This window comes from Oryzias latipes, chromosome 14 (assembly GCF_002234675.1).
Source record: "Oryzias latipes chromosome 14, ASM223467v1".
Classification (NCBI taxonomy): Eukaryota; Metazoa; Chordata; class Actinopteri; order Beloniformes; family Adrianichthyidae; genus Oryzias; species Oryzias latipes.
In genome coordinates, this window is record NC_019872.2 from 22,847,832 (window position 1) to 22,873,648 (window position 25,817).

General features: G+C 39.1%; 1 protein-coding gene across 1 annotated transcript in view; it reads left to right on the plus strand.

Moving 5' to 3' along the window:
- uvrag (UV radiation resistance associated) overlaps positions 1 to 25,817 on the plus strand; it is a 111,369-nt gene that overhangs the window by 55,677 nt on the left and 29,875 nt on the right. The window contains exon 13 of the mRNA XM_011483812.3: positions 6,851 to 6,926. Within this exon, the coding sequence (XP_011482114.1) occupies positions 6,851 to 6,926 (76 nt within the window). The remainder of the gene's footprint in view (positions 1 to 6,850; positions 6,927 to 25,817) is intronic.

Sequence of the window (25,817 nt, forward strand, 5' to 3'; positions counted from 1 at the left end):
AGACCATATCAAACTTAAATCTGCTCTAGTCTGTTTCAGATGTTTTGAAGAGAGCACTGCAGTGTAGTAGGTAACACTAGTTCAGAAGTTTTCATGGTGCTTCTAACGGCAAATATCGCAATAAATCATAAACCTTAAATGTGTTAAAACAATCTAATGGCAGCTTGAACCATTTAACGAATCAAATAAATCCCTTAATGCATTTGACCAATCGGATGGACGCCTTCACATTGTTGACCAATCAGATGGAGCCCTATTATGTTAGATGTTTGTAACCTATGTCAACGTGGGTCATTTGGAGTATAATTTTTAAACTGGGAATGGTTATTTGGTTATTTTGCTGTTTGTTTATATACCGCAAATTATATCGTTATCGCAATTTTAATCTCTGATATCGCATATCGCGAGTTTTCCTCATATCGTGCAGGTCTAACTGAGATCATTCAGCTAACTAGAAATACTTACTGCTTACAGTGTTGTACAGAAAAACAAAATTAAGTAGTTTAACATTCTACTGCATTTGAGTCTGAGATTCAGGTATTTGGAGTTGCCTTTGATTCTTTGACATTCAGCTTAAAGCTTAGTGCATACAGTTTCATCTTCAATGCATTCATTAAATATCTTGCTGTCCATACTACTAATTAATAACTACTAACATATTCCTATCTATTCCTGCCATGTCTTCCACATCTCTGACATGCTTCAGTCTCTCTTCAGTGACGGTGTCGGATTTATAATTAAATGTAATAATAACCCACTGGCTTGTGCCTTCGGTGTTGCTGTTTAACATTGTTTTGTATTGAATTGTTACATTCAATAAAGTTTGAAAAAAAAAAGTAGTGAGCGCGTGCCGCGTGGTGCTCGGCAGTGAATGCCGCGCGCGAGCAGGCGGGAGAGAAGGAGAAGTGATCAAAGGTTTCCCATAGAAACCCTTGAAGTCTGAACACAGGACTAGCAGAAAAACTAAATTATTAAGACGAGGTAAATCTACACGTTTTCGCAAAATTTACTTTATTGAAAAAGGTGAAGAATATATAAACCGTTAGATATTTTAGTGGCCCGAGCGGACAAGTGAAAAGTAAAGTCTTGTGGTCCGCACTGCTCGAAAAACAGGACCGGGCCAGCGGACAAATGGCTATGTCGAGCCCTGTGCTGTGGTAGCTGCTCAGAAGAGGGGTTAGACCGAAAACGATGGTTTACATGTCTAGAAAAATTGCATCTTCAAATCACAGATGTTTCCTTTTTTTTCTATTTGGTGCATGTTGTGTTAAATATCGACTTTAGTAAACCCAGTATTATGTTTTAGCATTTAAAAGTTCAAAACTGCTTGTTTAAAGAAGGTTTGTGTTAATTAGGGTTGATTTAGTGTGTACCTGGACTCTATAGTGTTTTCTAAGTGATGAATCTGTCTGAAGCAAAGCCAGACATTTTAGTTTCAATCTGAACCAACACTAAACCAAGTTGTTTGTAAGAGATTTGTTAGGCACAACAAGGCAAAAAGCACTGGTCCAATGATGTGTTTGAAATTTGTCTACTTTTTCTCCATTTGCTCTGGTCTCTCTCTGTCTTGTTTGACAGTCAAAGTAATTTTTTTTGTTCTGGAAAGTCCACTTGACTGTAATTTATTTCATCCTGCTCAGTGAAGGCGTCTGTTTCAAGTTAAACTCCAGGCTAAGCGTTTAAAATGCTATTCAGTCGTCTCTTCTGCTTTCACATCTCTGACCCAGACATGCACGATACCATGATGTGTATGGAAGCAATTCTGTAGCATTAATAAAAAGCAAAGTCAAAACCAGAAATGCTTTTTCATTTTCAAAATGAAGCTGCATTTTTTGACTCAAAAATAAAATGAAAAAGTAATCCACCAAAATGCTTTTTCTTTTCCTTCCTCAACACAGCTTATTCTGTCACTTAATTAAAATGACAAAGAAAATGGTATTTGACATTTCATTTTAAAAAAGTTCCACGGTAAATGTGTAGCAAAATTCATTTAGAAATGTCTAATTTGACAATTAAATGGATTAACAGAAATGCTTTTTAATTTTCAAAATGAAGCTGCATTAAATGACTCAAAATTCAAATGAAAAAGCAATATTTCAAAATGCTTTTTCATTTTATACTTAAAACCGCTTATTCTGTGTCATAATTAAAACGAAAATGCTAAGAGGGGATTGCATTTGCATTTTAACATCCACCCTGGGAAACTTGTAGCAATATTCATTTCTTAAAAGCATTAGCAGAGGGGAGGCGGGGCGATGACGTCACTGCTTTCTCCGTGTGTACGGCCGCTGTCGCTGAGAGACCTGGTGTGTCTGTGTTCGCATTGAGATCACCTAAAACCGGGTCCTGTTCACAAACCGCTGGACCTCGACTGCTCAAACCTGGATTCCTGGATCTTAATGCGAGAAATCCAGCAGAATGTTCCTTTATCTCCCTCGCGAATCAGAAGCTGTGAATCGCAACCCAACTTCTTCAGCATCGTCTCACCGCACGGATTTAAAAACATATGATCGAGCAGAGCAGGCCCTTAATAATAATCATGACAGTAATAAAAGCACATTATGAAGATAGTCTCCTGCAGCTTCGCGCTGAATGAGTGTTTTTGGTCCAACCAGCAACGTTTAGCATGGAGAAATCTGCTGTCTGTTGATGGAGCTCCAGCTGTCATCAAACAGCAAATTCAGCGCGAATCTGCAAATAAATGTGTAAATATGTGGGAATTGCATCAGTGTTTATTTTGTTCTGGACACCACTGGAAACACAAATTCATATGATGGTTTCTCAGATCGCAGCAGCATTTCCGCCTTCAGCGATCATCGGGAGCTTCGCGCTCCACTATGCGAAGGCAGCTGGCGGTCCGAAGAACAAAAGCGTGTCCGTGGTGCGTCAGGAGGAGGACCGCAGAAGAAGGACATGCTGTTATGTAGTTCTGAGAAGCTGTGGAAACTCATCAGAAGTTCACAACCATCACAAAACCCTCTTCTCTGCCGCTAACACAGTCTGCTCCTGGTGCGTGTGTGTGTCAGCGGCCGTACACACAGAGAAAGCAGTGACGTCATCGCCCCGCCTCCCCTCTGCTAATGCTTTTAAGCAATGAATATTGCTACAAGTTTCCCAGGGTGGATGTTAAAATGCAAATGCAATCCCCTCTTTGCATTTTCGTTTTAATTATGACACAGAATAAGCGATTTTAAGTATAAAATGAAAAAGCATTTTGAAATATTGCTTTTTCATTTGAATTTTGAGTCATTTAATGCAGCTTCATTTTGAAAATTAAAAAGCATTTCTGTTAATCCATTTAATTGTCAAATTAGACATTTCTAAATGAATTTTGCTACACATTTACCGTGGACCTTTTTAAAATGAAATGTCAAATACCATTTTCTTTATCATTTTAATTAAGTGACAGAAAAAGCTGGGTTGAAGTATAAAATGATAAAGCACTTTGGTATATTGCTTTTTCTTTTAAATTTTGAGTCGAAAAATGCAGCTTCATTTTGAAAATTAAAAAGCATTTGTATTAATCTATTTTAAACATCAAATTAAACATTTCTAAATCAATTATGCTACACATTTACCAGAGAACGTCTTGAAAATGAAATGTCAAATACCATTTTAATTTTAATTTTAATTAAGTGACAGAATAAGCTGTGTTGAGGAAGGAAAAGAAAAAGCATTTTGGTGGATTGCTTTTTCATTTTATTTTTTAGTCAAAAAATGCAGCTTCATTTTGAAAATGAAAAAGCATTTCTGGTTTTGACTTTGCTTTTTATTAATGCTACAGAATCGCTTCCATAGATGTGTTGCTGTGGAAAGCTGACACAAACTCCACAATTTACATTTGTATATTTCATTAAGTCTATTTCATGTTTTATTCAAATGTGTTTGCTTCTGCATTTTGAGGGGACTTTAATGTGTAAAATAAAAATAGCAGGTTTTCTCAATACTTCTTTGGTTCATCTTCCATTGATTCTCCTTTCTTATAACTTGGTCTTCCTGTGAGGAGTTTCTGCTGTTTTCTTTACCAGAGTTCCTCTCCAATTGGACTTGCGACACAGCAGACAGCAGTCCTTTTTCAACTGGACTTTAGTTTTTGCTGCAAGTGACTTTATTTTCTTTTTCATTGTGTTCATCAGCAAACAAATTGAAAATGGTCACGGGGAGGTGATATTGGCTATGTGAGCAGTGGGAAGGGAATGCCTGCTTTCTTTTTCTTTATGTCTGGTAGTTTTTTTTATTTTTTATTTTTTTGTGGCGAGAAATAAACCCGGCATGTTTTTTTTTTTTCTTCACACAGGCCTTGCTGTAGGTCATGAATGTGGAGGATGAACAAGGACTTGACTGTGTGGCCTCCAGGCTATAGTCTCACGTTTGCTTTCCAGACCTTCCAGCAAACTACTGTTGGGTTTCATTGTCCGTCCTCTATGATGTCCATCTGTTCAGGGTTTACTTTCCAACTTCCCAGAGCTCCAGTGTGCTGTGGGATGAGGTGTTTCCAAGCAGTCACAGCTTCAGATGATGCTCTCCGCAGTTCAGACCAAAAAAGAAAACCAAAGACATGAGCCTCAAGTTAAAACCTGTCAAGTATCTTTACATTGTAAAAGTTCTTTATTTTGGATCACACATCAGGCTATGTAAAAAAAAAAGAAAAAGAAAACACGTTATATATATTCGTGTTTTTGTGCAACATTTGATGAAAATCTCATTGAGTCTGGCTGTATTTTCAAAGTATTTTTCAATCAACACATTAAGCTTAGTTTTATCTTACTTAATGGATTTTTGCTGTTTGTAGGTGAAAATCGAGCAAACGGGCACACAGGTGGCTCACACAAAATCTGAAGATTGGGGACCCTTCAGGGAACCTGTAGGTCGTTAATAGTCATGCATATTTTTTTCTATGGGTATGCTGCAGGCCACAGCTCGTAGAGAACACTTATACAACACATAAGGGTAAGTAAGGGTGAAGGGCGCAGGTGTGTCCAATAGATTTTTCATTTTTTCAACTCTTCTGCGAGGAGCCCGTTAGTGCTGTTCACGTGAGAAGTGTGTGCTTCTGTAACGCCAGGCATGTGAATCGCGTTCACATTCATTCTTCAAAGCGCGTTCAGCCCATGGAGGCCATGCTGGACAAGCAGGGAGGGGCGTCTTCTTCTTTTTCTACTGTTTACCATGTCCGCTTGGTGTGAAATGTCAGAAAAGTGCAAATCTTGTGAATCTTGTTGCAGGCTTTGTCTTTAAAGTTCCCCTCTGATGATGAAAATCTTATTTTTTGTTGAGTTTTTTAAAATGTACGTGTTGGATTTTTCTTATGAAACAGAGCAAATGTAATAAGAAATCACTTCATTTTTGCATTTCTGAGTATTTCACCGTTTAAATCGCTGTCAGTCAAAGTTTACATTGGTTTAACTTTCAAAGCACACTCATTGGCCGTGCGTCTTGTAGGTGGAGCCCCGAAAAAGATCATGTTAACTTGCTTAGGGACACATGAACATGAGAGTTTTAAACGCAAGGCAAGGCAAGTTTATTTGTACAGCACAGTCTATTCATTGAAAGTGATCGCTTGAATGCGTGTTGCCGAGTGCGATGTGAATAAAGCTTCAGAAATAATGAAATTAGACGGTGTAGCTTGTGTGGGCATCCTACAGGCACTTACATACCACCTGCACACGCTATCCGTGCAGCATTTGTGCATGGCCAGTTTGCACACCTTACTTATGACCAGAGTGTAGCGTAAGGACACTTCCACTACAAAAACTTCACAATACACTTACTGCATACAAAAATCATAGTTCAATGTTCATGATATCCCCTAATGTGGTTGCATACACTATAAAAGAACTGCAAGACACACCTGCAGTCCTCCTAAGATGTGACCACTACTGATTATGAGCGTTCACGGGTCCGGACAACCCAAAAACTTGAAGGAATGCAGAAGGAATCCTATGAATTTCCCAAACCTACTTTTGAGAGATGAGTTCAGTCTCACAAACTTACCGTGACAACACACACAAATGTCTGCATTCTGGTGGGAAGAGGCTAACATCCTGTTTCCAAGGAACACCAATACTATCATTGAGGCAGAATGAAATCTTTAACCTTTTGAACAAACAGTCAGGAAAAAATACACAACTAAAGCGACTAACTAAAAGCATTGAAATTGTATATTGAAAGAAATCCCAAAACAGTACAGGGACAGGAAATATTTGGTGAAATAGGTTTTTTTGGTTTATAAAAAAAAAGGTCAATAATTTGCATAAGCCAGTATTCAAAGTCCCGTTACTAAAGCTTTATGGAGCAACAATGAGTAACACACCTGCATTACATTTCTCCAGCTACAAGTGGTGTAGGTTTCTAGAAACAAACAAAAAAAGGTCTTTTTGTAAAGCAGCAGGAGCGTGTGTTGGTCGTAAACAACATTTATTAAATTCTAAAAATTCATTTGAAAAAAAGGAAGAGATTTGTTTACAGTTTTATTAAATGAAGTCAAAAGGTTTAAACATTTTGATGTATTTAATGTCAGCCAAAACCCTGTGGGGTACATCTGTATTCTATCTATATTCACATCAATATAAACAACAAAAATTAATCACGGAAAAGTTCATTTTAATTCAAAACTTTAAAGCATCTATTGATCTAAGTCGTTATGAGGATCATGGCCTTTAGGCTTTCATCTATTTCACATTCTCTTTGCTATTAACAACTGTCTCTATATGAAACTGAATGTTTCAGATTGGAGTGACTCTTCCCTGAAAGAGGATGTCAGCCAGACCTGTAAAATACACCCTTGTTTAGTAATAAACTGATTATTAAACCTAAAAAAAGTTTTTTTTTTGTCTTTCCTCTTTTCCAGATTCCCTTTGTATCATCGAGGAGAACGGTTTCATTTTGAATACGGCGTCTACTTACTGAACAAGAACATTGCACAGGTACAGATGAAAGTTTTTGTCATTTTATATGAAAAGTGTCTGAATTTTCTCATAACTTCCTAATATGTGGTACAGGTCTTATAAAATAAGCTTATCTTGGTGTTGTTGTGCTTGCCTTTGGATAACCAGCATTCACTGACATTCTAGCACTGGTTGTCACAGAAGTGAATTTAAGCTCATCCCTGGAATACACAGCATTTCTCCAGTCTTATCGTCTGACCCGTCTGTGTTTGGGTTCCTCCTACTGTGCCGTGTGCCGCAGTCGGAGGCATGCGAGGACTCCTTCGCTTGAGCTTCTTGTAAAGTATGAAATTTCCGGACCGTTGCTCTTGTAGTCATGCATGTGAGAGAACGTCTTTGTTCTTTTGACTATTTCCCACTCTTTAGTTTTCATCATTTCACGGGATTTATTGAACTCCTGAACTTGTGCTCATGAAAGGGCACCTAACATTTTAAACATGATCACCCCTCATCCCCCATCTTGAAGACATTTATCATTGACTTTTAACAATTTGCATTCCATTGCCTGTTTTCGTCCAGGCAAAAAGTCAATGATGCTTCCACTAAGTGAGATGGGGCAATTAACCCCAGCAGGTGGCTCATTTTGGACCACTACACTGATCCATGTACAAGAGCTCAATCTGCTAGCTGTTATCTAATCCTGTTCAGAAAGGGGGAGTTAAAAGCAATGCCTGAAAAACTTTGCTTCTAAATATATGGGGGAAAAAATCGTATTTATTTAAGATTCACAACTTACGCCAAAGACTAATTATTTGTGAGTTTCTTCATCGATGTTGAATTACTAGAGCGTCTTTGATAATGTACTGCACTGTCACAGTCGCTTTTTATATTGTTCTGTTTTTGCTTTATATAAGCTAAGAACTACATGGAAACGTTACTATTTAGATATTTAAAGGGATGACATGGCAGAAACTATAATGCTGTATTTAGATGCTGTCTTACAAGCAGATGATCCAAAAGAGATGTGTGGATTTAAGATGGATTTGTAAGCTTAAAATGGAGTTTTGATAATGCAGTAAAAAGGACATACATTCACACATTGCAATCAGCAGAAATACAATTTAGAATCTACACAACATTTATATAAAACACTGGCTTATCTAGCAGTGATAAAAGAAAAGCTGCAAACGAACGTGACGTTTTGCTGAGCTACAGTCACTGGACGCTGCATAAACAACCAGCAGCCAAAGCTTTGAATGGATTTTTGATTTATAAATGATGTAAGACGATCTTTTAACTCTGTAGTTTGGCTGGAGTCCAGTTAGATACTTGACTTCTAGGATTTGAATTCAAATGTTTCACTTGGTTTGCACATTCCTAATGCATTTTTGTCAAAGAATCCCAAAAGGCAGAATCTAACTTACCTGCCTTAACAGCAGCTCAACCTTATTAACTGCTTGATGCACCATAAACATCTAAACAAATCAAATGGCAGCAACTTAATGTTGGTTTAGCTATTCATCCTCCTTTTCTTTAAACATTGGCGCAAACTTTAAACAGATACAGACGCAACCAATAAAAAAAACGATGGCTTATGTCAGCGAAAACTTCAGAAGAAAAAACAGCACAATCTTCAAAGTCCAAAAATCTTTTTCACATAATTCATGTTCTTTAGAGTTTTTTCCGGAGCTCATTAATGTAATTTCACAGTATTAGTCTACTGTGATGTTACTGATATTACAATAAAAAACACGAGGTTCAAATGAAAAAGCTAATTAAAGTAAAATAAAGGAGAAAAAAAGGGCTATTTTGAAAATGTACTGATCCACATTTAAACACAATGCACAGAACTAAAAAAATGTCATTGAATTAAATGATGTTTCTTTTGTAATTATTGTATTTCTCAGTTTTTTTTACATTTACTGCACTTACTTAAACAAAAAATCCATCCTATTTTTAGCTGTAAACGGACAAATGGAATTTCTTTCTCTCGTATTATTTATTTACAAAAAAAAGCACACACACAAAAAACATTTTTTATCAATTACGTTTTGCTGAATACATTATTTTAGCATTAAAAGTTCAAAAGTGGAAATCTGTTTGAATTGTGACTGTTGTCTAAGTTCAGGCAAACCCCTATGGCCCATATCAGAGTAAAGCAGGTCATTAACATAATCAAAAGGTTTTTTTTTAATTGAAACACCATTCAGAATTGAAGTCATGTTGCAGTCCCCTCCAAATGTATGTGGACATTAAGGAAAAAGGTGCTTTATTTTACTGATGATTGGAAACATTTGGATTTGTCAAAAATACAAAAATGAATATCAGACAAATGATATTCTCACCAACTTTTGTTTCCAGGTATTTACACCTGAACAACAAATTAAAACCTTGAAAGATGTCAGTTTTTTTTTAAACCCACTCATTTTGTGACTGACTGGTTTCCCATCCCAGTTATAAAGAAAATTATTGCATTTAATATAAATGCTGAATTCCACATTTTTTTCCCCTTTTAAAACTACATTTTCAGTTAAAACTTGTAACTGATAAGAAAACCAGAGACCTGTTTAGGGATGAAAACCTAGCAGGTGTGAAGCTATGAAAAGAAGGAAAATCCATCAGGGCCATTGAACACAATGGCCAAAGCCACTTAAGTAGTTTATAAGATCTTAAAGATGAAAAAGCCGCTGAATGGACTGATGGGATGACGGTAATTCCACCTGTTCCAACACTTTGTTTCAGAAAGAAATTAGGTAGGTTTAAACCATTGACTGTATATGAGAACTAGACTGAGTGTTCCAAACAGGAAGAACCTGCTGGATCCAAGAAGCCAAAATCCTGTAGACTTCTATAGAGTAAACAGCTGTTAGTCATTTGTCAGAATAACTAGTTCTGCTCTGATATCTTTTTTTTAACATGTTCTTGATGATCTTAATTTTATTTATTTATATTTTTTCTTTAGTTCAAGTTATTTAAGTTATAAACTGAAGAATCAGATGCCAGAATAAAAGTAGGTGGTTTTACATTTGAAATGTTCGATTGACAGATTTTCCTGAGTACTTTATCAAGTGATAGTGGGTGTGGCTTTCCAACAAACTCACTCTTGATTGACGAAAGTGGTTGCCATTAAAAAAAAAACAACTACTCAGTCCGATTCGGACCAATCCCTGCTTACTGTCGTCATCTGGCTCCAACATGGAGATATTCATATTGCAGAAAATGGTGAATGAGTTGACTTCATTTTGTTGGAGCCAAAAGCAAGCCATTTTTTCTATAGGTGACATCACACTCACTTGGTCCAGTTCTTATATACAGTCAATGTTTTGAGCTAACATCCTTTAAGTTGCTTGTCAGATCTTGATTTAAATGCCATCAACATTTGTCAAACCCAAATGGTTTTAGTTTCAACTAAAATATAAACGCAAAAAAACCCCTAAATTCTTGACCTCCTTTCATTTAGTGTTTAGATTAAATATAGAAGATACAGGTCCAGATTTCTTTGCCATGCCTGCACAGCATCAAAGATGCAACACGACAAGACTGTCTAAACACCACCAGCAATTGAAGGACATAGGCAGGTCAAAACTAGTCAGTGAGGCAAGTGCAATTTAAATAACAATAAATATAGATGTGGAAATAGATTTTAGAGAGGGAGGTGTAAGGAGGATAAACGGGTCATGTTAAAATTCAGAGGTTTTTGCAGGAGTGCAGTAGTCTGGCGGCAGTAGGGTAGAAGGAATCATGCAGCCTCACCATTCTGCATGGCAGACTGCAATATCTCCTGCCTGCAGGTAGGAGGGAGAAAAGTCTTTAGATAGGTGACCTGTGTTGCCCTCGCCACAGAAAAAAAACACAAGAAATTGAGAAAAATCCATCACAAGTTAAATGTATTGATTGCAATGATGTACTTAATAGCAAATCATAGAAGCAGTCCCACTTGGGAATATTGTTTTGTTTTTAGCAGTATTACTAACAAATAGTGTCTTTTTTTTTTTGTTTTAAAGGTTGAGGCTGTTTTTTTCAAAGCACGTTTCTTATAAATTTGGATTGAAATGTAATATTTCATGGGCTATTTTTTCCATTTGTTTTTAGTTTAGCATAACCACTTTATAACAGACTGTTCTTCATTTCATCTGTAAAACCTTAGGAATGAAGTCATTTCGTTTTATATTCCCACCTTTAACCCCACCCCCACCCTTTTTGATCAAAGCCACACATGATGATCATAGCTTAGTGACATTTCAGTTTCATGAATCTCAACCATGTGTTGCCATCAGACATCATACTCACTCCTGCTGAAAGTTTAATTTGCCTGCTGATAGAAGGCACATGTTTAGTGGCTTATGGAAAAATATTCTTGACAGAAATCAGTTGGTATGTGATCGAATCTAGAAAAGCATGGATTTAGTTGTCACAGTGGAATCACTGACAGTGTGAAGACTACTACATCCCAGGTATTACGGACACAATATTAATTATTAAAGACATGGTTCTAGCCATCAAAGCAGTGCTTTTATGGACCTTCAAAAGAATAGGGTTTGCTGCAGATGAAAAATGAGACTGAGGCTGCAGGGCGTCCTCAGCAGTGTTCATGGAACAACTGCCAAAAGATTCAGACTTGAGGTTTTGAACTCAGGTGGTAGTAATCAGCTTTGACACAGGTGGGTATATGTGAGGAGAGCATATGCCATACTGTAACATATTTCATAGATTGGCAGCATTGACCCTTTTATTTATATATATATATATATATATATATATATATATATATATATATATATATATATATATATATATAAATATATATATATATATATATATATATATAAATATATATATATAAAGACAACTATCAGTTCAAGAATTTTAGAAAAAAAAGCAAAATGTATTCATTTCCTTTCTTTTTTGGGGATTATTTCTGTTCAAAAAGTAAAAACATTTTATTGTGTTAGTGTTTATGAACCTGTTTGTTGACCTGGTTTTTAAGACAACATTTATTATGTTTAATAAGAGTTGTTTATAAACATTCTAAATTTAGGGGCTGCGTGTCTGTTGACTTTTTTCCTTTTTGGCTGCTCCCTTTAGGGGTCACCACAGCAAATAGATGCTCCACATGTCCAAAAAGATGTGACCCATATATATTTTTCCTTTTTTTTTGTTGCTTTTTTATTTAATTATAAATGGGATCCACAATAAAACCAATGTCGTCCTTGCAGTTAAACAATAAAACAATGATCTGTTTTTTTTCTTTTTTGTGTGCAATGGTTGTACATTGAAGAGGTTTGAGATATTACGAAAGGGAAACACATTCCATTACTTGCAGCATTGGAGAACATCTGTATTTTTACTGGATGAAATTTCAGCTCGCATTCAAAGCTCTTTAATATACATTCCATGTGTGTCTCACGCCATCCGTTCTCTTAAGATGGCTTATCGGGTTCACTCTCAAACAATACAATTTAGCCACATAAGTTGTTGAGCTCCATGATAGATTTGTTAGTGAAGTATTCAGTTGTTTAAAATCTGAAGTTGTAATCTGCATTTCATTTTTGATTTGGGGAGGGGAGGAGAAAAACACAGCCTCTGGTGCTCCCTGCTTCCACCTTTTCCTCTATTGTTTTGTCTTTTGTGACCTTAAATTCTGCGAATCTCACATCTCGTAGACATTTGGAGCTTTAGCCTGAATAGGCATGATGAGGCAGCAAGGGTTTTTCATCGTACGTGTTTGACTTTTAAATCTCTTTTTCTTCATTAATGCATTCTTTAAGTTCAACTTAGTTTGTAGCTAAAATTCTGACAAGGTTACATTAAAACATGACACAAATATTTGGAACTTGTTGCTGAAAACATCCTGCCAGTATGCCTGTGTGTGAATTCATAATGTAGTGTTCCCTTGCTGTATTGCTTCCACTGTCTCGCTGTTTCACAGATCTTTTTCAGCGCACCTTTGCAGGCTTTTTTCTTTAACAGTGCACTGTATTCTGCGTCCTGATTGGCTGTTGATCTTGTCAGGTAATCTCTTCTGTGCCATGCCTTCAACACAGATGCGGCACATGCAGCTTGCCAAATTGGCGGACATATTCACCGCAATCAGATCTTTGTTTTCGTTCTGTAAAGCTGGATTTATTCTTCAACAAGGGTTTGAACTTTGAGAATTTCAACAAGAGAGAAAAGTGTGAAAGTTTTATGTCTGAAGAAAGTTTAAAAAGTGTGTAGTGAGAGGTTTCGTAGTCTTAAACGTCTATAATCATACTTTGCAGATTTCCCCTATCATGAATTATTTATAGAACGTAAGCCCTGTGATGAACAAGGGAACATTCTGATTATAATCATTAACAGTGAACCAAATTTTTTCTGTTGTTAGTGTTATAGTTTCTGAACAGAAAAGTAAAAATTAAGGTCTTTTGTAATTTCAAGTAGAATAGAGTTGATGAAAGAAAACATGAACCAAAATGACTCCAATAAAATGTTTTACAATTAGTATTTTTTTCATACCATTTGTTCTTTTTGATTTATCGTGGTAACTGGCCAGCAAACAGGCTTCCATTTAGAAAAATTCCAATGTTTCAGTAGTAGTCTTTGACATATTTATTGCGCAGTTTGACCCACGTCTGCTTTTTGATACAAAGTCAAGGTCTGTTTTCACAGCTGACTTAGCTGATGATCTGACTGACTGGTGATTGACCAGACTATGTGTTAGAAAAATCCGCTATTGGTTGTCCTACTCAACAGTGTTTAAACTGGTACAGGGAATCTGACGAAGGGTTCACGGCCCCAATGGAAAAGCCAGCTAGTAACAGAGAGACAGAGGTTCAATCTGAGGCCTCCTGTCATGAGGCTGTCTGTAAAGAAGCTGCACTAAGTTGAGGTTACATCTGGGGGTAGTGGCAGCTTTTGCATTTCTGCTTCGTATTAATTTTCCCTGACAAGAGTAAGATAGAGAAACACCTTAAGTCATGCTTGGTCTGAAGTTCAGCCTTTCTTTCAAGCACCAGCCAATTCAGCTAGAACACAATCTAAAGCTCACGATGTGGTCATTCCTTCAAAAAAAGGCCACTGATGTAAATAATCCTGTAAAGAAAATAGAATTTTCTCTTAAATGTAAATACAGCTGAATGAAACATCCGGATAAAACAATTTAAATATTTTGTGAATAAAGAAGTTCTTATATTGGTAAAACTGTTACATTTCCAGGTTGTTCCTAACTTTTGAGAATAGTCTGTAGATTTCTTCGTCCTATTTTCTCTGGCAGCTTCATGCCATGATTTGTAGACTTAAGGGCCAGAGTGGTAGGCTGATACTGTATGTTCGTCAAGGTTTTCCAATTTTACATTTATCGCATTTTTCTTTTCAACTCAAACATTTAATTCTGCTGTTTTAAGCTTTTTTATCCGTTGTTTCAGAATTTGGTTGGCGTCAGTGTTTGGCAGTGTGTGAATGTGTGTGCGTGCATGGGTGACTGGGTCAGTGATTGTAAAGCACTTTGGACCTTCAAGGAAGGTAGTACAGTGCTTTAAAAAGTTTTGTGTTCTGGTGCCATTGTAAATGCAATGCAATGCATTAAGTACCAGGAAATATCGCGTCCAAGTAGTCTGCAGGTATGCTGATAGCACAAGCTAATACAAGTGCAGTTCTTTAACATCCTATTTAAAATATTCTGAATCTTTCTGAAGCTTTATCTCTGCTAGACTTGCACCATAGTCAAGAGTCAAAAGAACAATTGAGCTGTTTGTCCATCTTAACTTTGCTTTTTGGCTGTACAAAGACCATTACTACAAGTGCTACATATTGGCAGTTTTTCACCTACTCCTTGCAGTTTGCCTAGGTACCCAACGGCATACAAATATCCCTTGTTGCGAATGACTGGAGTAAAGCAAACTCCTATTGCCATAAAGTGTACCAGCTGCAGCTCAATTAAAATCTGGCTGTGAGTCATTGGGGAGCCCACTTTAGGTGGTGGTGAAGCCAGATAGAACATGAGCTACTAAAACAGTCAGTCTTTGTAAAACTGCCTGCTAAGGTTCTAAGTGTACTAGACCTATTTCTCTTTCAAAGCTATAAGTATAATACACAGTATCCAAAACAAGTATTTATGCGTATCATATCACTGTACGTAAAAATGGTAGTATTAGTAGGAATAGCTTATTTTGTGCGTTAATTTTAGCTATGTACAACGTTTTCAAGTCCCATCATTATTTTCATGCCTGTTTCATCCAGGCTAGGTAGATGGGAGGAATAATGTGTTTACCATACTGTAGTCTATTGATCTTCTTACATTTTATTCTTTGATTCTATTTTTTGCCCAAGAAATCTAATCTGATCCAAACAAGAAAGTTAAACATGAACTAAACTTCTGCCTAGTTTTGGCATCGCCTATTGCTGTCATTAGCTCATGTTATTGAGCTATGATAAAAACCATATGACCCACAGACATGGAAAAAAGGGAACATTATGTAGCTGCCCTCCACCTCAAAGTAAGTGGTCAGGACGGTTAAAATTACTCAGTGAAAACTGTCTCAAAACATTACTTTTTCTTTCTTCTTTCTTTAAAAAGACTGTTGTGGGAGATGGTGCAAAACTCTTTTAGCCAAATATTTAATGTGATATATATATATAAACTGGAAACCCCAAGGTTAAAATGGGAAACACCTCCGAAGGTCGTAGAGAATGAGAGGGCAAAGATCCTGTGGGACTTCCAGATCCAGACTGATAGGATGGTAATGGCGAACCAACCAGACATTGTAGTGGTGGACAAAGAACAGAGGAAAGCCGTTGTGGTGGATGTGGCAGTGCCAAGCGATGGGAACATCAGGAAGAAGGAACATGAGAAACTGGAGAAATACCAGGGACTCAGAGAAGAACTGGAGAAAGCATGGAAAGTGAAGGTGACAGTGGTGCCTGTGGTAATTGGAGCACTCGGGGCAGTAACCCCCAAGCTGGAGGAGTGGCTACAACAGATACCTGGAAAGACCTCAGACCTCTTAGTCCAGAAAAGCGCAATGCTAGGAACAGCTAAGATACTGCAGGACCCTCAAGCTCCCAGGCCTCTGGTAGAGGACCCAAGCTTGGAGGAGAAAACACCCGCGGAGGGTGAGAGGGAGAAAAAAAAATTATAGATATAAAAATAAAAAAGTCTACAGATTAAAATCTTGCAAACACTATGGAGCATATTTTTTTATCTTTAGGTCTGGCCATGTTTTTAATTACAAAGCTAATACAATAATATTAGGAATTTCATACAGAAACTAGGTCAAGATTTCATTGTTTTTCAACATCTTGGAGTCATTCATTAGGCTACGTAACTAAACAGATCTATTTAAAAAAAAAAAAAAAGCAATACCACTGTACTTTAAATCTAAATGCCAGTTGTCATATTAAACTTGGATTCTTTATGTTAACCCCCTTAGTTTACTTTCTAGTATTTGTAAGAATGTTAAGAGAAATCTGACTCTTTTTAAGACTTAAAATATTTAAGTTGTTTTTTTTTTGCTTTATTTAAAATAAGGCGATGGAAAAACACTTTTGTTTGTATATAAAATTTAATTTAGTAGCGGATTTTTGTTCAAATCAGTGAGACCATCAACAGCACTCTTTGACAGTCCACTATATTAAATCTCATTTTTTACTACAGTTTGTACCAATGCAAGACATGTGGAACAATATTTGGAGAACTGTGTTTTTTTAATGTGGTTCAAAGAATGAGGCATAGTGAGAATCTGTGATTAGCCTGCATTGATGTGAAATTGGTGGGTTGTCTTATAATATTTAGTTGTATATCCTAACCGATTTCCAGGCGCTTGCGCCCAACAAGTCGTCCAGCAACCAAAGCCAAAGCAGTTGTGTTCCCCATAAAGATTAAATGAGCTCCAAAGCTCCAGCCAGTGTTAAATTGCCCTCACAACTCGCCACCCTCCCTTTGGGCCTGTCTACCAACTCTGCAGCCTGTTTCAGCCTCCCGGGTTTGGTCTGAGCTTGAATACAATAGGCTTCAGACCCTGCTTACATTATTTCCTCCTGATCATTCTTCTTTTGTGGCTCCTTCCATAAATTCTCTTAAAAGAAGGACACTGTAATAACATTGCCTTTTCTTCTCGCCTTTCAATGATTTTCATATGCAGCTCCTTAACAAATATACATACAGTCTTTACAATTGTTCTCAAGCTACTGCTGTCAACAACCAGTCAGTGAGTGCCACCAAAGTAACCTCACTCCCTCTTTTATCCTCAAAAGGCCATCAAGCAATCAAGCTAGAGGTTTTTAATGGAATAAGTCTACACGATAAAGGTGATAGCCCTTTCCCCCAATAATATATTTGGGTTGCCTGAAGCTGAAGTACATCTGTGTTGATTTTTATAAGATGTGAAACTAATTCTAGATATCCTTGGCAACCAGGCCTTTTAGAGACTGTCTCCATAGAATTGAAAAAATACAGAAAACAGTAATTTAATCCACATATTGATACCTATATTCGTTGTATGTAAATTCACATCTTTAGAGGTTGTGCTTGTGAGAAAGTTTGTTTATCCATGACCTTGGCAAAGATCAGGAAGCTAAAATTGGTAACATATGTAGGCAGTTGATCAAGGATGAAGCAGAAGGAGCCTCAAAGCTAAAATTAACAGCTATGAGAAGCTAACTTTTATACATGGATCTTGCTATTCAAGATTCATTCATTTATTCATTCATTTTCTTCCTTTTATTACCTTTTGGGGTCACAGGGCTGCTGGAGCCAATACCGGCCACTTGTGGGCGAAGGTAGGGGGCACCTTGGACAGGTTGCCAGTCTGTTGCAGGGTAGAGCGTCCACAATCACGCACCCATGCAGTCTCACATTCACACCTAGGGGACAATTTAGATTAACCAATTAACAACCCATTCAAGATGTTGCCCACATTCTTAAAACATTGTAATTACATGAGAGGTCATTTTATTTAGCTTGTGAATTTTCTTATTCATCTAGTTTAGCTCCATATTAACAAAAAAATATATATTTCTGTTATCCAAGAGGGTTTTTTCCCCCCATGATTGAAAAAGCTTCTTTTATAAGAGGCAAAATGTCTTCTATCAAAAACTAGGTCGCGATTGTTGACATTTAACATTTCACGCTTCGTGATTGAGAGGGCTTGGTTGGTCTTAAAGTGTAGGTATCAAACTTCGAGGGCCAGTGTCCTACATGTTTTTCCAACTAACCTGCCAGTGTTGTTTATTGGCAAAGCACACCTGATCCAGGTAATCAGAAGCACATTAAGCAGGGTTTCTGAAAAGAACAGCAGGAGGTCGGTTCTTGAGGCCTGGAGTCTAAACTTTAACCGTAATTGTATGTATCTTTGCAATCTAAAGTCCACTTTGAGGATTATAGAGCAAAGATATTTAAGATAAAATAGTACTATATAGGTATTCTGGTAACTGGTAAATTCAATATAATTTTTATGTTCTCTTGGATGCTAGGATGCTCCCTATGAACATTATTCTTCTCCTGCATTTAATGGTTGACTCTAAATTTTAAATCTGACTCATATGTACTGGGCCAGAGAAGAATTGTTTTTCTGTCTTCAAGTAAAAGTCGGAGGTCCCTTGGATTTGTATTCCTCTTCAAACCCAACACAGGTTTTCTTTTTTTCCAACCTCTTCACACTCGTGTTTTATTTTCAGTCTGAATGTGTGGTCTCTCCTTTCCATCACAAACATTTGTTGTTAGTTACAGTTTACATCCAGAGAGTTGTTGGTGAAACCCCCTTTTTTCTAACCATACTTTAAGAGTCCCTTTCTATAAAAAGATATCCACCATTCTGAACTTTATTTTTGAGATCAGTACCTATGGTGGTGCGCTCACTTCATTTTAACTATTGAGTTATGGTGCTTTTTAGAGAGAAGAGCAAAAAAATTGAGGCTTCTTGTCTTACAAGTACACTTAATAGAGGATCCTTTGCTTTTCAGCTCGGCTTTTTCTTGGTCAGCAGTTATGCTTTACAAGAAGACCTCAGACCACTAAAGTGTGTGTCACTGTTGTGTGGTTTCCAGTTTTTGGGTGTGTTAACATAGCTGGGTAGTAAGTGTGTTGCAAATACACTTGGGTTCCAGGATTTTATGAGAATTCCTTTGGACAACCACCTATGACTTTATGAAACACTTAACTTTTCTTATTGAATTTCCACATATTGTGGTCAGTAGTTTTTGGTTGTTAGCCATTGCAAAGGGGGACTCCTTCTAATAAATATAATGGTAAGCCAAAATGTTTGGTTATATTTAAAAGGGAGAGGATAACAAAACAGAAAAAAAATTTGTGTTTTGCTTGCGAATATGAGAATCTACAAAGCATGATAAAATTATCAGCGGTCAAGTCAAAATAATCGTAGTCTTTGCTTAACCCCCCATTCCTGTTTGTAATTGATCTGGAAAAAATCTCTTGATTCACCCAGAGGTAGTCTAGGAAAGTATTCCAGGCATGTCCCACGGGAAGAAATCTCCAGGGAATACCCAGGAGGGACTTGGGAGACTATATCTTGATTTCAATGTGTCTTGGCTGACTTGTGTGTTCCTTGGGGGTCCCTGGTCCAGAACAGTAGTAAGTTTCCGTGGAGATGGATGTCGTGGCATCTCTGCTTAGGCTTTAATAATTTTTTTCTTACAATATTGAACACTTTTGGGTTAGGGTTTTGGTAAGTCATTTCCACTTTTGGGCTAATGATGAAGGGTAATGTTTTTTCCCCCTACATGGTTCTTCAAAGATCTGCCAGAGTAGTTTGGAACGTAAACTGTTTTTTGGGAGTCGGCTCATGAGGGACTAGTTGAATTTGAAAGATTATCCCTGTCTCGTGATGGCATCTGAAAATGTTGGCTAATGAACACCCCAGCTAATGTTAGTTAATAGCATTGGTTACAGTGTTCCAGCTGGGTTTTAAAAAGTCTTAAAAGCCTTGAATTTGAAAATTCGGAAGTAAGGCCTTAACAAAAAATCTTAAATTTTAATGTCTAAATATTAGTGCAGTTTTAAACTTTTTCTGTGTGACTGACTATCCTGGTCTTTAGTTTTATTTTTTAAATAAAGTAAAGCACGTTATGCATTGTCACGCTGGATGCTAAACGGTGATATAACTTACAGCCAGGGAAAGTTTGATTTATTTAGTGGGGACACTCCATACACAGTCAAGGAGGCATTTTTTTATGCAAATTGGAAATTGACTTGTTTGCAACAAGACAAGAAAAACAATAAATGATTCCTACAGTTTTCTGAACACTATTGTGATTAATAGTTCAAGATAAAACCTAATGCAATGGTAGAAATAAAAAATGCAGCAAAGAAAATAATTTATAGTTGAAAAAGTTATTGAAAACAGAAACAATGCGAAGAATGAGAAGATCGTTCAGGAGGAAGATTGCAAGTGAAGATGGAAATGGACAAGTTAAAAAAAAGTAAAGGAGAAGGAGAAAATGAGAAAAAAAGGAGGTGCATTTTCTGCATCTATAAAGTTCTTTAGTACAATAATCAATATAAATATTTTTTCCACAAAGACCCGTCTACATTTTATTCACAGTTGAAGTTTATTCTCAACTGCATTTATCTGCATTAGGGGTGTAACGATTCATTTGAACATAATTCATATCATAATTTAGGTTCACTTATTCGATTTATAGAAGATTCGATTGGACTTATTGGACTTCTGTGCTCGTCATAGTTTGTCCATAACGAACACCATGTTCGAGCACAAGGGTGTCCATCAATACACCTGGCATCAGGACACCCTAGGCAGGAGGTCAATGATCGACTTTGTAGTTGTTTCAGGCGACCTTCGGCCCTGTGTCTTGGACACTCGGGTGAAGAGAGGGGCGGAGCTGTCCACCGATCACTACCTGGTGGTGAGTTGGATTCGCTGGCGGGGAAGGAGGCCGGAAAGACTTGGAAGACCCAAACGTACTGTGAGGGTCTGCTGGGAACGTCTGGCTGAGCCCTCCGTCAGGGAAGTCTTTAACTCCCACATCCGGGAGAACTTCAAACAGGTACCGAGGGAGGTTGGGGACATTGAGTCCGAGTGGACCATGTTTTCCACCTCCATTGTCTCTGCTGCTGCTCGGAGCTGTGGTCGCAAGGTCTCTGGTGCCTGTCCCGGCGGTAACCCCCGAACCCGGTGGTGGACACCGGAAGTAAGGGATGCCGTCAAGCTGAAGAAGGAGTCCTACCAGGCCTGGCTGGCCTGCGGGACTCCAGAGGCAGCTGACAGATACCGGCAGTCTAAGCGAGCTGCGGCCCGGACTGTTGCGGAGGCGAAAACTCGGTCCTGGGAGGAGTTCGGTGAGGCCATGGAGAAGGACTATCGGTTGGCCTCGAAGAAATTCTGGCAAACCATCCGGCGACTCAGGAGGGGAAAGCAGTTCTCCACAGGCACCGTTTTCAGTGCAGGTGGGGAGCTGTTGACTTCGACTGGGGACATTGTCGGGCGGTGGAAGGAGTACTTCGAGGATCTCCTCAATCCCACTGACACGCCTTCTTTTGAAGGCTTTGGGGTGGGGCCGTCTATTACCCGGGCTGAAGTCACTGAGGTAGTCAACAAGCTCCTCGGTGGCAAGGCCCCGGGGGTGGATGAAGTCCGCCCTGAGCACCTCAAGTCTCTGGATGCTGTGGGAGTGTCTTGGCTGACACGTCTCTGCAGCGTCGCGTGGCGGTCGGGAACCGTACCACTGGACTGGCAGACAGGGGTGGTGGTTCCCCTCTTTAAGAAGGGGGACCGGAGGGTGTGTTCCAACCATAGGGGAATTACACTCCTCAGCCTCCCTGGGAAAGTCTATGCCAGGGTACTGGAGAGGAGAGTCCGTCCGATAGTCGAACCTCGGATTCAGGAACAACAGTGCGGTTTCCGTCCTGGTCGTGGAACAGTGGACCAGCTCTACACCCTATCTAGGGTGCTGGAGGGATTGTGGGAGTTCGCTCATCCAGTCCATATGTGTTTTGTGGATTTGGAGAAGGCGTTCGACCGCGTCCCCCGTGGCATCCTGTGGGGGGTGCTCTGGGAGTATGGGGTCAGGGGAGCCTTACTGAGGGCTGTCCGGTCTCTGTATGACCGGAGTAGGAGCTTGGTTCGCATAGCCGGCAGTAAGTCAGACCTGTTCCCGGTCCACGTTGGACTCCGGCAGGGCTGCCCTTTATCACCGGTTCTGTTCATAGTTTTTATGGACAGAATTTCTAGGCGCAGCCAGGGGCCGGAAGGGATCTGGTTTGGGGACCACAGGATTTCCTCTCTGCTTTCTGCAGACGATGTTGTCCTGTTAGCTTCATCGAACCGGGACCTCCAGCGTGCATTGGGGCGGTTTGCGGCCGAGTGTGAAGCGGCTGGGATGAGGGTCAGCACCGCTAAATCTGAGGCCATGGTCCTTGACCGGAGAAAGGTAGCTTGCCATCTCTCGGTGGGTGGAGTGTCCTTGCCCCAGGTGGAGGAGTTTAAATACCTCGGGGTCTTGTTCACGAGTGAGGGAAGATCGGAGCGTGAGATTGACAGGCGGATCGGAGCGGCGTCCGTAGTTATGCGGTCGCTCTATCGGTCCGTCGTGGTGAAGAGAGAGCTGAGCCGTAAAGCAAAGCTCTCAATTTACCGGTCGATCTACATTCCAGTACTCACCTATGGTCATGAGCTATGGGTCGTGACCGAAAGAACGAGGTCCCGAATACAAGCGGCTGAAATGAGCTTCCTCCGTAGGGTGGCTGGGCGCTCCCTTAGAGATAGGGTGAGAAGCTCGGCCAACCGCGGGGAGCTCGGAGTAGAACCGCTTCTCCTCCACATCGAAAGGAGCCAGCTGAGGTGGCTCGGGCATCTAGTCCGAATACCCCCTGGACGCCTCCCTGGAGAGGTGTTCCGGGCATGTCCCACTGGGCGGAGGCCCCGGGGAAGACCCAGGACTTGCTGGAGAGACTACGTCTGTCGGCTGGCCTGGGAACGCCTCGGGGTCCCCCCAGAGGAGCTGGAGGAAGTGGCTGGGGTGAGGGAAGTCTGGGCATCTCTGCTCAGTCTGCTGCCCCCGCGACCCGGTCCCGGATAAGCGGAGGAAGATGGATGGATGGATGGAGAAGATTCGATTCTCTGACCTAAAATGGATCCAGGACATCTTTAGCCAAATCTTCAACCAGTGTGACTCAGAGAGAAATCCCTGCTACTGAACAGTGCAGGTGAAGTTTTCACATTCCTTGTATTTATTCAAGATAATCAAGTGTAAATGAAACGTGTATAAACAAACAAACAAGTAACAAGTGTTAATGTACTTTTATTTTTTTCAATAATTTTAAAGAGTAATTGATTACTTTACTTTATTTACTGGATGAAATATTAATTAAATACTTTACTCATACCCCAATTTTAAAAGTTATTTGATAGTCATTACTTTTTTCATTCACATACAAATTTTCAAGGGAATAAAGCTAGCGCAGACGAGATGCCCTCAAAATAAAAACAAAGAGGCCACTCAAGGGCAATCAGATTTTTTAGCACCTCATTAATATCACCACATGAACAAATATTGCATGATTTATGCATGAAAAAAAATAGTAGCTTACATGCTATATAGACAATTAAGGAAAGAAGTTAATTTCTAAGACTAAGTTTGTGATACAGTTGACAAATGTTTCTGCAAGTGTCGGCCACGTGTTTACAAAATATCAAACAGACTGATTCCAATTAACCAATATATGTGAATATTTCATACTTTGAAAACAATCCTCTAGATCAGGGGTGCTCAGACTTTTTTGGCATGTGAGCTACTTTTAAGACGACAATGTCTTAAAGATCTACCTCTCTCTCTCTCTCTCTCTATGTGTGTGTATGTATATGTGTATATATATGTATAGTATTTTGAGACTAAAATACTGTTTAATAAATATAGCATCATAACATTATTTATTGATGATTAAAAAGCTAAGAAGAAAGAGTACACAAATATTTGTGAGGAGATACTTTTAGTATTAACAGATGAGGCGTTTTATTACAAAATCAGAAAGCAGCGGCTTTCGTGTTTATGCTCTGCTGTAAACCGCGTAATTTACTGCGGAGCCAGCAGCGGGGGGAGACACGCGGGGCGATCCTCAATAGACACTCCAGTGGGCCGGAGTGGTCTTCTGCCGGGGACTTGACGTGCTGCAATGCAATGCAAGTTTATTAGTATCAATAGCTAACATTAGTTTGAAAACATTTTGTGTATTTTGTGGGACTTTGTACCAAAGCTCTAAACATTTGTTTCCGATATAATAAGCACAGTCTAGCTAACAGTCAAACCTAAATAAATTGATATCGCCACTCAAAAAAAAGTTCTAAATGAGCTTGTTTAAAATTTAAAGAAAAAAATCAAATCAATAATGTTTGAGTCACTTTTGGTCATACATTTTATGTAGTATATGCTCAAGGTAAAGAGGCAGACTAGACGCCGTGGGAGGAAGGGCGGGAGCCCGTTTGATGTTTTAAAACCAGTGCTGCAATGCCATCAAGACACTTGTGGGCAGTCCTGAGTCCAAATGACTAAATTTACTTATAATCACTGTAGTAATAATTGTAGAATTTGATTAGTCTTCTTTAAGTTACACAGTGAGAGTATTGACTTGTTCATCCAAATTTCAGTTAAATGGAATTATCCTTGTGTATATGTTCTTCCTTGGCCCCCTCCCCCTGCGGCAATAACTCTTTATTGTCATGGTTACTCACTCCCTTGGTCACCCAAAGCTTGTCTGTGTTTGAGAGTGGATTTTGCATGAATGCCACTCATGTATCTGTGGGTTCCAGATGCTGCGTTTCTGTCTCTCAGCTGCCTGCATTTCTGCTCATCACGGAAGGAATGGGCCTTTTTGAACCATTACTGATCAGCAGTGTTTGATAGCAGAAAGAAACCCAGAATTTACTTTTGTGACCTTAGTATTTTCTTTTTTATTTCTAAATAAGTATCACCAACATGTTTCTTTTTTTGCACAGATGTAAACAGTATCTTATACTGTCGGTCAAGCTTTCAAGTGCAACTCTGCTAAATGTGCAGGAGACTTCTACAGCTTTGGTTCTTTAGAGCACCGTAGAATCCAAAATGGCTTCTCTGAACAGTGGACCGACTGTGTTTCCTGCTTTCTTTCTTGTCACTCAGATTTTTTTACAAGCACATAAATACAAGCTAATTTATTTATTGTTTTTACAGGAACAGTTTCTTTTTTTTTTTTTTTTTTTTTTTTTAACTTGTCCTGTCCAACAGCTAGGCAAACAGATGAGAGCTGAGGGCCTCTTGTGTTGGACATATTTTATTTTAACAAGAGGGGTTATTCATCTTCAGACAAACCAAAGGTATGTCTGAATAAACCCCTTTTGTAATTGAGGCCAAACTTTATTAATTTCAATCATGTTTGAAAATCTTTGGTGTTGGACCGGACGGAAAAGGAAAGAGGGGAAGAAGAGAGAGGGACGTTAGAGAGAGGGGGGGGTAGGAGGGTGATAATAGGAGGGGAAGGGGGGTAAGACCATGAAGCAGCATAGAGCAGACAGGTTTACTGGTTGTTTATCGTTACGGTACGGTTCAAATGTAGTACAAAAAGGGCGGGGCCTGTTCACACACACTCAAATATTATCAACACACCTGCTAGCCGCAAAAATGTCCACATGTCAACATGCACACAAAACAGATAGTGTTCACGAACGCATACCTATGCCTTTAAACCAACTAGTGTGAAATCTTTCATTCATTCAATCATGCAAACTATTAGTGCAAAGGTGAGCTAACACCTGTGCTCAGGTGAGTGTTTATGTTCTTCTAAAATGGATGGTGGAATGTGAAAAGAAGGAGGAGGAGCGCCCAGCCACCCCCACACCCATACCCCCGCCGCAGCAGCAGCGGCAGCCGGAGCCCCCCCAACGCCACACGGGAACAGGCAGGGAACAACCGCCCCCCGGGCGACCAAGACCGCCACCCAGGCCAGGG